The sequence below is a fragment of the Cryptosporidium ryanae genome, assembly GCF_009792415.1.
Source record: "Cryptosporidium ryanae isolate 45019 chromosome Unknown contig_9, whole genome shotgun sequence".
NCBI classification, from domain to species: domain Eukaryota; phylum Apicomplexa; class Conoidasida; order Eucoccidiorida; family Cryptosporidiidae; genus Cryptosporidium; species Cryptosporidium ryanae.
Window position 1 is genome coordinate 100,657 of NW_027125502.1, and position 13,120 is coordinate 113,776.

The following is a 13,120-nucleotide window of genomic DNA, read 5'->3' on the forward strand; positions in this document are numbered from 1 at the left end:
GTTAATTTTTATTAATCGTAGAAACCAGTGAAAAAAAATTAGTTTTCGAGTTGTTTCTTGAGTGACATTTATGCAGTATAACTGTAGCTCTTTCAGAATTGGTTAGAATTCTTGCATTCCCCCATTTTCCATCTTCTTCGCAAGTTTTAAGTAGGTATTGTGAGTTATGTGAATACAAAGCAATTGTTCCAATTGGTTGTAGTCCAAAACACGAAACAGTAACTAAATATCCATTATTAATCGTTTCAGGGTTTCTCGGATCAATATACCTTGGAGGTATTAAACATAAATTTCCATACTCTAGAGTTTTATAAAGCTCTCGTTCATTGCAAAGGTGCCTTTTTCTTTCGTAGTCAGATAATACCTTCTCTGACTCATGAGACCAGTAATAAAGTACCTGTTGTGTAAGAATGTCTTCTTCCGAATCAGCCCTAGACATTAATATAGGTGAACCTACAAAAGATAAAGAGCGGAATTCTGTTATTTCCAGAGGGATGAATGAAGAAGCAAGAGGAATAAATGGTCTTAACCTTGCAAAAAGTAATCTAGTAACCCTGGAATAGTATCCAGACTCTATTGTCGTGTTCAAATCAGATATAGAATTAAATAATGTTACTTTAGATAAGAAACATACAGCATCATCTTTAAACTCAACCACAAAAAATAAACCATACTTATCAATCAACTCAATTATACTATAATTTTCTTCGTTAGAAGGAAGTTTTCTAACAATAGAGTCGTAAATTTCCTTATATTTTAAAACCACCCATTCCTTAAGTCTCTCTCCTGCTATTTTTGGTATTTCGGGTAAATCTACATCTTGAAAAGTTCTGAATAAAAACCCATCTCTCTCTTTCTGATAAACGACATTAAACGGCATCATATTGCTTTCTATTCCAATAAACAAAATTGAAGGAAGACCATCCGGGCGAGTCTCAGGTATGGAGGCTCGACCTATTTCGGCGTCAAGTAAAAGTTCATTGGTTAATATCGCTCTTGTAGGACCTTCCAATTCAGAATTGAATACCGCTTCCATTAGATTTGGTATGACAATTTCTTTAAACATTGGGGCCATAACATTTCTCACTTTTTTATCAATACCTTTATTTCGGATAATATTGAAAAAACTAGAAAACAATTTCAAAACTTGATTTTCTGTATCTAAGTCACTATATTTGTTATCTAACTCACTTATTTGAAGTGCTTGTTTTTCAAGCTTGAATTGATCACCCCAATCAAATGAAATTTCTTTTTTAACCTTTTGTTCCATTCCATGTACTAAATTACTCTTTTCCAACTTGCTCTCCTCAAGAATGCCCACTTTCCCAAATTCTGCAGTAGCATTTTGAACAGTTTTCCCCTGAAAGTCAGAATCTTTACTTGGTTGTGCAAAGCTACAAAGTAACTGTCCAAAAAATGGATCAATATCGGTAGTTCCGTTATAAAATGTTAAATTTGCAGTTAAGATAGCAGATATTCTTTTCCTAATCATCAAGTCGTTAATTTCAGGAATGGGATTACCAACAAAACCTGAATCTTGCTTTTGAGAATTTGATTGTGAGCTTATTCCAATTATAAAAAGGAGAAAAAGAACAATCCTTGATGTCCCATTGTGGCAAAACCTGTTGTATCTATATCTCATACTCGCATTTTAATTTTCTCTGTAATATCAAGTATTTGGCCTTAAAAAGACTTGAGTCATAAAAACCTGAGTGTTAAATAGATATAATATATATAAATATTTTCCCTAGTGTGGTTAAATATAATCTATCTTTACTATCTGTTTTCGTTGTTGGCATCAGTCAATCCAGCACTATTTCTCGATTTATGGCGGGAAAATGAGGCCTCGCATGTCATGGAAGAAATCTAAATGAAGGTGTGAAGAAGGGTATTGGCACATGACAAAAGCTCGAAGAAGAGAGTCAGAAGGAGATATAGGGAGTATGGGACTAGTAGTAGAATAAATGTATATAGAGGTGGAAATCTATACTCCGACATTTTGTACAATGGGTCCATTTGTTGATCAAATACTAAGAAGAGGTATGCTTTAGAAAGTGCTTAAGACAAATACAAGCATAGTTAATGAATTATCACCCTCTGAAAGAGTTTTTACGGGATAAAAGTGTGAAAATGGTCAAATCTAAATAATTATTTGCTTTTCAAAAAAAAATGGCGCTTAAGCAGTCCTAAATATGTGAATAAAAAATAAATACCCGGTAACTAAGACGCCGTCTTGTACCTTTAAAAAATAACTGCGAGACAATAAAAGTAGGCAGGTAATCACTGTAAATTGTGATAAAATAAATAAGAATATTTGCAAACTAATAATAATTTATCAAATTTTATTTTAAATGTGTATGGCGCCTCAACATAATTTGACATAAAACAAATTGAACGGCGTTTTCTTCTTTTGTGAATAAGGATAAACGGTGTTTTCGCAAACGAAAAACATTATATAGGTGAGATTGGTTATAAAAGTAGTTTGATGATTTTGTGACAGAACAAGATGTCGAGTCAATTGATTTCGAAGAAACGTAAATTTATAAATGACGGAGTTTTTGAGGCTGAATTGAATGAATTCCTTTCCTGTACACTTGCAGAAGATGGCTATGCAGGTGTTGAGGTCAGAGTTACTCCTATCAAGACTGAAATTATCATTAGAGCTACTCGCACACGAGAGGTCTTGGGAGTAAAAGGGCGTAGAATTCGTGAGTTGACTTCTCTCATCCAAAAACGTTTCAACTTCCCAGAGGGTAGTGTTGAATTGTTTGCCGAACGTATTGAGAATAGAGGGTTATGTGCAATGGCTCAAGCAGAGTCTCTCCGTTACAAGTTGCTCAAGGGAGTTGCTGTTAGGAGAGCATGTTATGGTGTTTTACGTCATGTAATGGAATCTGGGGCCAAGGGATGCGAGGTTATTGTCTCTGGTAAATTGAGAGCTCAGAGAGCAAAAAGTATGAAATTCAGAGACGGTTATATGATTGCTACAGGTCAACCATTTAGAGACTTTGTTGACAAGGCAGTAAGAAACGTTATGATGAAACAAGGTGTATTAGGTGTACAAGTTAAAATCATGCTTCCATATGATCCAGAGGGTAGAAGTGGACCATCTAAACCACTTCCTGATGCTGTTGTTGTCAGAGAACCAAAGGAACATCCTATTAATCACTGAATAAATCTTTTACTTTGAATTATTATTAGTGCCTAGGTTTAGGAACAGTGGATTTAATCTTCTGAATATTAATTTTAAAATGTTTTTATTGCCATGTGATATTCCTACATTGTTTTTTGTACTTAATTACTATTTATTTTATTTTTATTCCTATCTGTATATCCAAGTAACAATACGAGGGCGCAATAAACCTGGAAGGAAGGGCGTTATAAATATAACGAGAGATTGTACTGAATAAATGGGAATTCAGGAGCAACTTGAGAGATACTGGGTAGAACTAATTTCGGTATGGATAGGATTTATTTTCCTTATCACACTGATTAGGGGTATTAGGAAAAATTACGAGATTTCTATTGGTTGGTTTGAAATACTGAGCGACTTTTTAGAATCCCAATTCAGTAGATCGGGTTTTATAAAGAAGTCGTTTTTGTCGGATTCATGGAGTCACTTTGACATATTTTCTACTGGAAGGAGGAACTGTAAATTTATGTATATGAATGTAATATGTAAACCAAGACAAGATTTGTTAACTGGAGTAATCTTACAACCTTTATTAAAAAACTATGACAAGGTTTATGTTGAAATTCCAGTAGACAGTATGGGGCCTATCGTACTTTTTATTTGTAACAGAATCTGTTTAAAAGAAACTTTTATTGAGTATCCAGAAATTGAAATTCATTCAACACAAAAAAAATTGAGTAATGTTCCACGGAATTTTGTCATATATTCAAATAGTAATGCATGTATCGAGATGTTATTAATATCTGGATTCTTCTCTAAGTTTGTTAACTCATCAGTTATGGAAAGACTGGTGAATTATATTTATATTTCTGATGTGACTACTTGCCCAAGAGCAACTAATAGTTATAGCAAACTAACAAACGTTATAAAATGTTGTTTTAAACTACCATCAAAAAAGGATATTGAGGATATAAAAGCGATATATGGGGATCAACATTATATTTTGAGGAATTTAATTAATATGTGTGATCTACTGCCAACTGTCAAACTTCCAGAGAAGACATTGCATCATATTTCAAAAGGTAGAGAAGAAATAGAAAGAGTAGCAAACAGAATGAACGAAGAGAAGATTCATGAGAGGATAGAAGCCAAAAGAAGGGAAAAAATTAAGCAGGAGAACTTGAAGGTAAGTAAAATGACTCCAAAAGAACAAAAGAAATACCAAGAAAAGAAAGAGAGACAAAATATGAGATCCAGAATCAAGGTAAAAAAAATTAGAGGTTAACTACTTTTTCAATTCACAAAGGTTTTCCTTCTAATCTCAAAATAGATATTACTAGTCAAGATTATAGTTTTTAATCGCGTAGGCTTTATCCCTTTTAATAATAATAGTTGTTTTTTGTTCTGTAAAAAGTATTTATGTGGTTTTACCGTAAAATTCTCTGATTTCACCTCTTGAAATTACTTTAATCGTAATAGATTCTAAATATTAACCCCTGCTTTGGCTTCCTGATTTACCCTGTGAGAAATTTTTTCTGTAAGTTGGGGAAGCCAAAGGGGAAAATCCCATTGGGGATCCAAACTTTTCAACCCCAGTTTGTTCAATGTATCTGGCAACAGATGGGTTTGGAGCCATTTGATACTGACTATTTACCTGATGGCTTCCAATTGGGTAATTGCTAATTTGTTCATGTGTAATTTGATTTCGGGAATCCCTAGATTTTAATGAAACTGGAGAGCTGAGTGGATCTCCCAAACCTCCGTTTGCCATTAGGTTTGAATTTGGCCACACAGTTCTCCTATTTGAACCGTTAACATTTGTATTGTTGTATTTATTATTTATAGAGGCATGGTTAGGACCTCTACCGATATTAGCACCTTGATTAGGTACTTTAAATTGATTAAAAGTATTATCAATTAAGTTATTAACTCTCACAAATCCAGGTGAGGAGGAATGCAGTTCTTTTTGTTGTTGATTTAATTTGATTTCTTGTTGAAGTTGCGATCCCATAAAGACGGCATTTGGAGACGATAGAGCAGACACAAAGTTATTTTGGGAATTTCCATTTAGATTCGTTGGAGAAGAAATATTTGAAAAACTTAGAGAAGGTATTGAATAGGAACCATTTTGTTGTGGTTTTTCAACTTTCGCAGAACAGGAGTTTGGAGATTCAATTAAACCAAACGAAGGAATTCTGCTGGATTTTTTTTCACTTGTCTCTTTCCTTTTTTCTTTTTTTGAATCTTTAGATTCTAATCTTTCATCTGACCTTTTCTCTTCTTGCACAGAATTTTGTTTAATTGCATTGATAAGTGCAGTATTTAAAATTAATTGGTTTGGAACAAATGAATTTTTAGGAATATTGTTGTTAATTTCATTCTTCAATTCTGAATTTATACTTGACAAACTATCAAATTTATTAATAGATATTTGTGATTCACTAGCTTTTAGTTGATGCTCTATTTCGTATATGAGTGTAAAGATGTTTAAGGCCCTTTCTAAAATAAACATTGTTAACGATTAATTATTTTTTTTTTTTACGAAGAAAAAATATTAATACAAAAAAATTTCAGAATTGTTGTTTAATAATAGGATAACAAAAAATACCTTAATAAACTTTTTCAACTGAACAAACTATTATTTCAAGTTTTGAATTATTTTTATTTAGTCAACAATAGACATCACACATACAGTAAAAGCTCACAAGTTGGCGCTTGGTGCTTTCTAATATTAATATTCTGAATTTAAATAATTAGCCGATAAAAAGACACTTTCGTGGATGAAATCATACTATATATAGGTTTTCTCTATTTTCTATATGTTCCTTTTTTAGGAGCAGACTTGTCTAGCCACAAAGTCGAATAGTAACACTCCAAGCACATTGCCTATTAAGGTCTTTATTAAGTGGAAATTAGTTGCCTAGAAACTGAAAGAGGTACGTAATTCTGCAAATATATGTGCAAATGTAGTGAAAAGTTACGCTCTAAGATATACAAATAGAGGGATGATTAAGGGAATGGAATTGTTATGGTTGGAAAACAACATATTCAGATATAAGACTTATCACCAACACCACTACTAAAAAGACGTTTAGGAATTAAAACTAACTTCCACATTAAAGGATAATATTTATTGTCTCATAGATAAAAAGTTAATTGCTTATCGGTTAAAATATGGATAAACATGTGCAATCGACTGTTTATTTTGCCGAAAGCAATTGATGAAATGATTACAGTTTACTTGAGTTTTTTCTTTGGGCGGATTTGATTTGTCCTACCACACTTTCTTTTTCTACAATTTGTTGCTCTAAGTGGCAACCTTGCATAGCACTTTCTACAGATCATCTTTTCGCAGTTGTACTGACGGGCTAAATTTGCAAGTGATGGCTCAATAACACCACCTCTAAGTCTTAGTACTAAGTGCAGTGTTGACTCCTTTTGAATGTTGTAATCAGATAGCGTTCTTCCATCCTCTAACTGTTTACCAGCGAAAATCAAGCGTTGTTGATCTGGGGGGATACCCTCCTTATCTTGAATTTTAGCCTTAACATTCTCAATGGTATCAGAAGGTTCAACCTCTAGAGTGATTGTCTTTCCTGTAAGTGTTTTAACAAAAATCTGCATATTTATTCTCTCAAAATTCTAAAATTTACTTGGTTATTTGCGAAAAAAATACTAACTTCTCTTTTGGCAATTTGTTTACCAAGAACCACAAGACTTCTATTCACCTCAATTGTTGGCGTCTCGACGTCTCAGCCTTTTTGGCGGTATCACAACTAATACTAAAAGCCGAGGTGAGTTGGTGCTCAGTAACTTACTGTTGCAGCTACAACTTAAAATGTATATCTATATATTCATACACTCGAATCTTAATGTTCAATTTATGGCATTTACATTATAGTTCTAAATTTTGTAAAGGATAGAACTCTGAATAATCTATTTAGTTCTACTGATTATTTATTGGTCAATATGTTCATATCCTTAACTTCTTTTTATATGCCTATAATGAACTTTGTTGAGTAAAAGTATTTATTTGCACTCCTAAAGGGAATAATAGGACCTGATATTAAGTTTCGCTGATACCTTGGTAGTTTGATTCCCTACAAAAATCCAATTCACTTTACGTTTGAATTTTGATTGAATAATGTGTTCCGAAGTTCAAATTAAAAGATATCTTCACATTATTTTACTATTTACTGCATTATATTGATTTCTGTATCACTAGATGTATTTCTTGCATTCTATATTTGATATTATGTGGAGGTCCCCGCCTAATACTTCTCGTTGACAATTGTAACTATGATATTGTATTTTATAGACAGAATACGATAATATTTTTCCCCGGAAACAAGTAAATGAATTGTATGATTATGTTTTAGTGTTTCATGACAAATGGTGAGTTTCAGCAAGCCGATAGTTTTCAAATCTAACTTTTCTAGGGTGTCGCAAGGAGAACCAGAAAATTCGCCGCAGTAAAACGAATATTGAATCCAAATGATGTCAGAGTAAAACAGTAAGTTAGAGTGGAGTAAAAGTTTTAAAACATTTAGACTAACATTGTTATCACCTACTTAGAAACAAGCAATTAGTAAAAAAAACGGAAAAAGACCCAAAGAACGTACTTAAAGAAGTGTAAGTTTAAAATCTGGCATAGGACTTGGAGATTACATGTGATAAAACTGATTTTCAGACCTAATGTTTCGTCTAGTTTATTTTTCAACTATAATAACAATCTGGGGCCACCATTTCACATCTTACTAGATACTAACTTTATAAACTTTTCTATCCAACATAAACTCGATATATTCAAAAGCACAATGGACTGCCTAGTAGCAAAGTGCATTCCATGTATTACAGACTGTGTTATTGGAGAATTAGAGAAAATGGGTCATCGTTATAATCTCGCACTAAGACTTGCAAGGGATCCGAGGTTTAAGCGTCTGAGTTGTGTACATAAGGGAACATATGCAGACGACTGCATAGTACAAAGAGTTACAGAACACAAATGCTATATTGTGGCTACTAATGATACAGAACTAAAGAGAAGAATAAGAAGAATACCCGGTGTACCTATAATGTATGTAACAAACCATAAATACTCAATTGAGAGGCTACCCGAATCATTAATTTCTGTTCCTCTTAAAACATAGTCAACTTATATAATTATATTTAGAAGTGTTAAGTTTTTTTCTACCCTACTCTTACATTTTGTTTTTTCGCTACCGCCTTTTAAGTTGGATAATTTACGAGGCGTGGCGCCGGCTCCTATGAACATGGGAAAACTTATATTCTGTCTCGTCTAAATATTAATTTCACCGCAAACAAAGTAGACTCGTAATTCAGTTCCAGCAGAATATTGTATTTTATTACATTGCACCTTGAACTCTGTATAGTTCCATAAATTGATCAAAGATGTCAGAAGATGAACAACAATTTGATTCCGTTGATGCAGGAGCCTCCCATTGCTACCCAATGTCAGCAGGTTCCATCAAAAAAAATGGTTACTGTATGTTGAAAGGAAAGCCTTGCAAAGTTGTTGACATCTCTACATCAAAAACGGGGAAACACGGTCATGCCAAGGCTCATATCGTCGGTTTGGATATCTTTACAAACAAAAAGTACGAAGACGTTTGCCCAACTTCACACAATATGGCCGTTCCATTTGTAAAGAGAAGTGAATATCAACTTATTGACATTCATGATAACTTCACCTCCCTTCTTACAGAGACAGGATCTACCAAGGATGACCTTCCATTACCAACTGATGCTGAAGGAAACTTGGACGAAGTTGCAGTACAGATCCAACAGATGTACTCTGAAGGTAAGGCCATTTTAGTCGGTGTTCTAGCTGCTTGTGGAGTTGAAAAGATCGTCTCTGCCAAGGAATTAGTATAGGCTACCGCGTATATCTGCTTACTTAATCGAAAGACTTAGATTCAGGTTGCAGGACCTTCTAATTAATTCTACTTGTCTTTTCTAAATTGTTCATTTTACGCAAACCATTTCAACAATCGTGCTTGGGAGCAGATTCGAAAAAACTGCTCCGAGTTTTGGGAGGGTGGTTAGCGTACTTACAATTTGTTTTGGTGAGAACAACAAATCTATGTATATCTCGTTGTTTAATATTCTGTGTCTGCTTCGGACAAACGAGCTGCTTCTTTTTGATGTCCCAAAATTACTCGTTGAAATTACGTTAATTGACTCGAGTGAATCTAGTATCTCCCTGAAATCTTCTGGTGTGGAAAGAAACTCTTTACAAATCGAATTGTACTTGCTCCTTACTAAGGTTGATGAAATTCTACTATTATTCAACTGATCAAAGGAAAATTTACTAATAGAAATGCCTTGTATTGAATGCTTTTTCTCTTGTACACTCAAATATTCATCAATCATCACTGTAATTATGGCCATAACAACGTATTGCTGGTGCAATGGCAAACTACGTATGATCTCAATTCCAACTCTATTTGAATAGTGAATTTTAGAAATTACATCTTGGAATTCTCCTATTGGAACAACTGTGCTTAGAGGCATTGATCTTGCCCTTTTCCTTAGGGGGGCTTCTGTATTGAAGTCGTTTTCAGGGGGTCTTCGTAATACAGGGGAATTTTCTCTCGTTGAGATTGTACTTGAGTTTTCTTCAGCTGAAATATCAAGAGTATCTAATTCATTACTTTCAAATTTATCAATTCGTTTGGTTATGTACTTTCCAATTGTCAAGTAACAAGCATCCAAAGTTCTTCTACAATCACCATATATGCTCGCGATTTTTCTTACACAAAGCTCTATCCCGGCCTTGTTAATAAATGAATTATCTTCTGACTCAAGAGCATTCTCTATTCGTTGCATTACTATGTCCCTAAGAGTATTGTGATTGTATGGAGGAAAGACCATAAATTTTAATCGATGTTCTTTCTTTGTATTAATCCCTAGTCTCTTAATAATTTCATTGCCAATCTGAACATTATTCGAAATTGCTATTAAAATCAATCCTGACTGAGGATTCTCGATTGTTGCTTTAAAAAGCTCAAAAATTACGTCATAGTTGTTTCTACCTCTTTTTATTAAATCTATTTCATCTATTAAAATGATATATTTAGTTTTTCTCCTTGATATCTGCTCAATAAAGTACCTTATGCATTCCTTAAGACCTTCCTTCTTGCAAGTTAGGCAGAGTTTTTCAATGATAGTCTTTTGAACATTCATTAAATTAAATAAATTGGCAAATATTGCTGTATTAGTTTGATATTTGTTCACATTTGTACTTGAAATAATTTTGGGTGCACTTGTTCTAATTGTTCTGTAATTGGGGTATAAAACGGATTTCAATCTGTTCACTTTTCTTTCCTCCAATAAGCTTAGTATTCTATCAACTACAAACGTTTTACCTGTTCCTGGAGAGCCTGATATAAAAATTACACCTGAAGTCCTATCTTTTACACGAACTTTAATAAAGTTAACAATTTCTTCGTACTCCTTATTTCTACCCAATATCACACAATCAAGCCCCAATTCTGTTTTAAAACATTTCAAAACTTTCTTTGAAACTAATTCTCTTTTTGATTCCTCATTTAATCCAGAGTTGTCTTTTTTTTCACACAAACAATCATCTACAAATTTAATTCTTCTTTTAATTACTGGCATTTCACCCAATTAATAACTACTATTTTATAATATATCCATATGATACAGTATAACAAAATTAATAGTTAAATAATGTATTAGATTTAAGCAAATGAACCTTGAAAATAAAAATTCATTATGTTTTACATTACCGGCATGTTTTTGTGGGTTTTTTCGTTACCCATGTAAACCCCACGACATGCTACAAAGCGGTAATGACAATTCCAACCTCTTTTTTCGAGAACAAAAAAAAGTACCACTGCCTAAAAGATGTTTTTAATATATTCAGTTGTTAATTATTCAAATTATTTCTATTTACGACTTTATTTGGCTATATTTTTCTATTTTATTTCTCTTTTTTTGAGAGGATTCCAAATTTCCCTCCAAAATGCAACAATTAGTGCACAACTTTATTGCAAATAAAAAGTCGAATAGGTTTATAATAATATTAAAATGTTAAAAGAAGAATTTAAGATATGGTTTCCATCCTATGATAGGATAAATTCTAGAATTTTGTCTGGCAGTGACAATATTTCTCCAGTATGTAGATTACTCTGTATTCCTGGAGCAGGAAGCACAGATCAAGTTTTTGTTCAAAAAAATATCAAAGAAGGAGAATCTTCAAATATATTACTAGATTATGCACAAGAAAATTATATTGAGATTGCAGTATTGCAGCTTCCAGGAAGAGCAGGGAGATCAAATGAAACATGTTACACTGATATTGTAAGCCTAATAAATGATTTTTTCCCAGTTTTTCTCGATCATTTTATTGGAAGCATGAACATGTCTGAAAGAAGTAATAATGTCCCATGGGTGTTGGTAGGACACTCTATGGGAGGATTAATTTGTTTTGAGTTGTTAAAAAAACTAAAGCTTGAGTTTAAGAACATTTTATTAAAAGAAGGGAAATGCAAATCAAATGAGGAAATTGAATGGTTTTTGAGAGAAAATAGGATATTTCCGGAACTGCTAGCAATCATGTCAACTTTTCCACCAAACATTCCGTCTAGTAAACGTCCTTGGAGAAAGAGCGAGGATTTATGTGATGAGGAGTTTATGAAGGAATGTAGAGGATGGGGAATAAATGAAGCAGTTTTCAAAAAGGAGATCTGGAAAGAATTTGAGAAACAACTTAGATGTGATTTCAAAATGTTTGACAGTTACAATCTATTAGATATAGATAAAATCAATTATCATTCTGAAACAGAAAAAGGCAGTTTTTATCCCTTGGGTTTAAAAAAGGTTCAATTATGGAGTGCCACGAAAGACAACAAAATTAAAAAGGAAGACATAAGTTTTTGGAAAGATCTCCTAATTTCAAAAGAAGAATCACTTGAGTTCTGCGAAGTAGTAGGACCACACAACTTTTTACATGACCAAAGCACCAGAAAAAATTGGATGAAAGACTTTATATCAACTCTGGACCTAGTTATACTAGATCTCGAGTACAGTTGACATAAAAATTTGCAGAATTTTAAACAAACAATAATATTAAATATTCATTTTTTCCTATAATACTACTGCCTTTTTTCCTCTATTAAGAAAAATGCGTATTACCTTTTCCTCTAAAATTCCTATTTTAATTATGAAAAATAGTTAGCTCAGAAATTGGGAGAGCCACCTGAATGCCTCCGAGTATCCCATCCTTCTAACAACACTACACATAAATACCTCCACAGGTCTTATTCCGTTATCACCTCTTTTGTCCCCCCTACCATAAGTCAAATGTTCAAAGAGTCCTAGACTCTGTCTGAGTTCATCTTCGGACGCGGCCATCGGTATATCTATTTTGTTCCCTAAGATAACAAAAGGAACATTTTGTAACTCTGGTGTTTCAAGTAAATTGCTTAATTCTTCTCTCGTTTCTCCGAATCTAGACCTGTCTGAAGCATCTACGAGGAAGACAATTGCGTCAACAGTTGCAAAGTAGTCTTTCCAAATTCTTCTAGCAGTTTCGTGACCACCCAAATCAAATGTTTTGAATCTGATCTTTCCAATTACAAGTTCTTCGGAATGCGGATGTAAAGTGGGAACGTGAGTTGCTATTCTATCATCCTTAAGCATATGCAATAAAGTTGTCTTACCTGCATTATCCAATCCAAGGAACAAGATTTTTGCAGATTTGTTGGAAAGTCCAAACCAGCTTAGAATGTCACGAAACCACGAGAATACGAACATCTTTTTTAGTAGGTTCTCTGACGCATAAAATATTCCACCGGAAGAAAATTTCAAGCCAAATAGTAATAAGTGCTTACTTCAAATTTCACGTAAATTCTCCTACCCAAGTCTTTCGACAGTGAAAAAAGTCAGTTTTAATTTTTTCGCATCACTCTCAGGCGCATGAAGAGCAAAGGTCCAATA

General features: G+C 33.3%; 10 protein-coding genes across 10 annotated transcripts; 5 read left to right on the forward strand and 5 right to left on the reverse strand.

The window, feature by feature from the left end:
- Window position 1: 1 nt before the first annotated feature.
- FG386_003629 (uncharacterized protein) lies at window positions 2-1,642 on the reverse strand (the record flags this gene model as incomplete). Its single annotated transcript, XM_067343063.1, has 1 exon — window positions 2-1,642. The coding sequence occupies one exon, from the start codon at window positions 1,640-1,642 to the stop codon at window positions 2-4; it is 1,641 nt and encodes a 546-aa protein (XP_067198671.1).
- Window positions 1,643-2,506: 864 nt separating this feature from the next.
- Window positions 2,507-3,172, forward strand: FG386_003631 (40S ribosomal protein S3; the record flags this gene model as incomplete). Its single annotated transcript, XM_067343065.1, has 1 exon — window positions 2,507-3,172. One exon carries the CDS (start codon window positions 2,507-2,509, stop codon window positions 3,170-3,172), a length of 666 nt encoding a protein of 221 aa, XP_067198673.1.
- A 238-nt stretch (window positions 3,173-3,410) lies between these two features.
- FG386_003632 (uncharacterized protein) lies at window positions 3,411-4,418 on the forward strand (the record flags this gene model as incomplete). The annotated part of the gene is made up of 1 exon (XM_067343066.1): window positions 3,411-4,418. One exon carries the CDS (start codon window positions 3,411-3,413, stop codon window positions 4,416-4,418), a length of 1,008 nt encoding a protein of 335 aa, XP_067198674.1.
- A 204-nt stretch (window positions 4,419-4,622) lies between these two features.
- Window positions 4,623-5,645, reverse strand: FG386_003633 (uncharacterized protein; the record flags this gene model as incomplete). The annotated part of the gene is made up of 1 exon (XM_067343067.1): window positions 4,623-5,645. One exon carries the CDS (start codon window positions 5,643-5,645, stop codon window positions 4,623-4,625), a length of 1,023 nt encoding a protein of 340 aa, XP_067198675.1.
- A 725-nt stretch (window positions 5,646-6,370) lies between these two features.
- FG386_003634 (60S ribosomal protein L40) lies at window positions 6,371-6,757 on the reverse strand (the record flags this gene model as incomplete). Its single annotated transcript, XM_067343068.1, has 1 exon — window positions 6,371-6,757. The coding sequence occupies one exon, from the start codon at window positions 6,755-6,757 to the stop codon at window positions 6,371-6,373; it is 387 nt and encodes a 128-aa protein (XP_067198676.1).
- Window positions 6,758-7,525: 768 nt separating this feature from the next.
- Window positions 7,526-8,283, forward strand: FG386_003635 (uncharacterized protein; the record flags this gene model as incomplete). The annotated part of the gene is made up of 4 exons (XM_067343069.1): window positions 7,526-7,528; window positions 7,573-7,646; window positions 7,709-7,765; window positions 7,824-8,283. 4 exons carry the CDS (start codon window positions 7,526-7,528, stop codon window positions 8,281-8,283), a joined length of 594 nt encoding a protein of 197 aa, XP_067198677.1.
- A 262-nt stretch (window positions 8,284-8,545) lies between these two features.
- FG386_003636 (translation initiation factor if-5A) lies at window positions 8,546-9,028 on the forward strand (the record flags this gene model as incomplete). The annotated part of the gene is made up of 1 exon (XM_067343070.1): window positions 8,546-9,028. One exon carries the CDS (start codon window positions 8,546-8,548, stop codon window positions 9,026-9,028), a length of 483 nt encoding a protein of 160 aa, XP_067198678.1.
- A 90-nt stretch (window positions 9,029-9,118) lies between these two features.
- On the reverse strand, window positions 9,119-10,777 carry FG386_003637 (uncharacterized protein; the record flags this gene model as incomplete). The annotated part of the gene is made up of 1 exon (XM_067343071.1): window positions 9,119-10,777. One exon carries the CDS (start codon window positions 10,775-10,777, stop codon window positions 9,119-9,121), a length of 1,659 nt encoding a protein of 552 aa, XP_067198679.1.
- Window positions 10,778-11,209: 432 nt separating this feature from the next.
- Window positions 11,210-12,214, forward strand: FG386_003638 (thioesterase of the a/b hydrolase superfamily; the record flags this gene model as incomplete). Its single annotated transcript, XM_067343072.1, has 1 exon — window positions 11,210-12,214. The coding sequence occupies one exon, from the start codon at window positions 11,210-11,212 to the stop codon at window positions 12,212-12,214; it is 1,005 nt and encodes a 334-aa protein (XP_067198680.1).
- A 141-nt stretch (window positions 12,215-12,355) lies between these two features.
- FG386_003639 (uncharacterized protein) lies at window positions 12,356-12,937 on the reverse strand (the record flags this gene model as incomplete). The annotated part of the gene is made up of 1 exon (XM_067343073.1): window positions 12,356-12,937. The coding sequence occupies one exon, from the start codon at window positions 12,935-12,937 to the stop codon at window positions 12,356-12,358; it is 582 nt and encodes a 193-aa protein (XP_067198681.1).
- Window positions 12,938-13,120: the final 183 nt, after the last annotated feature.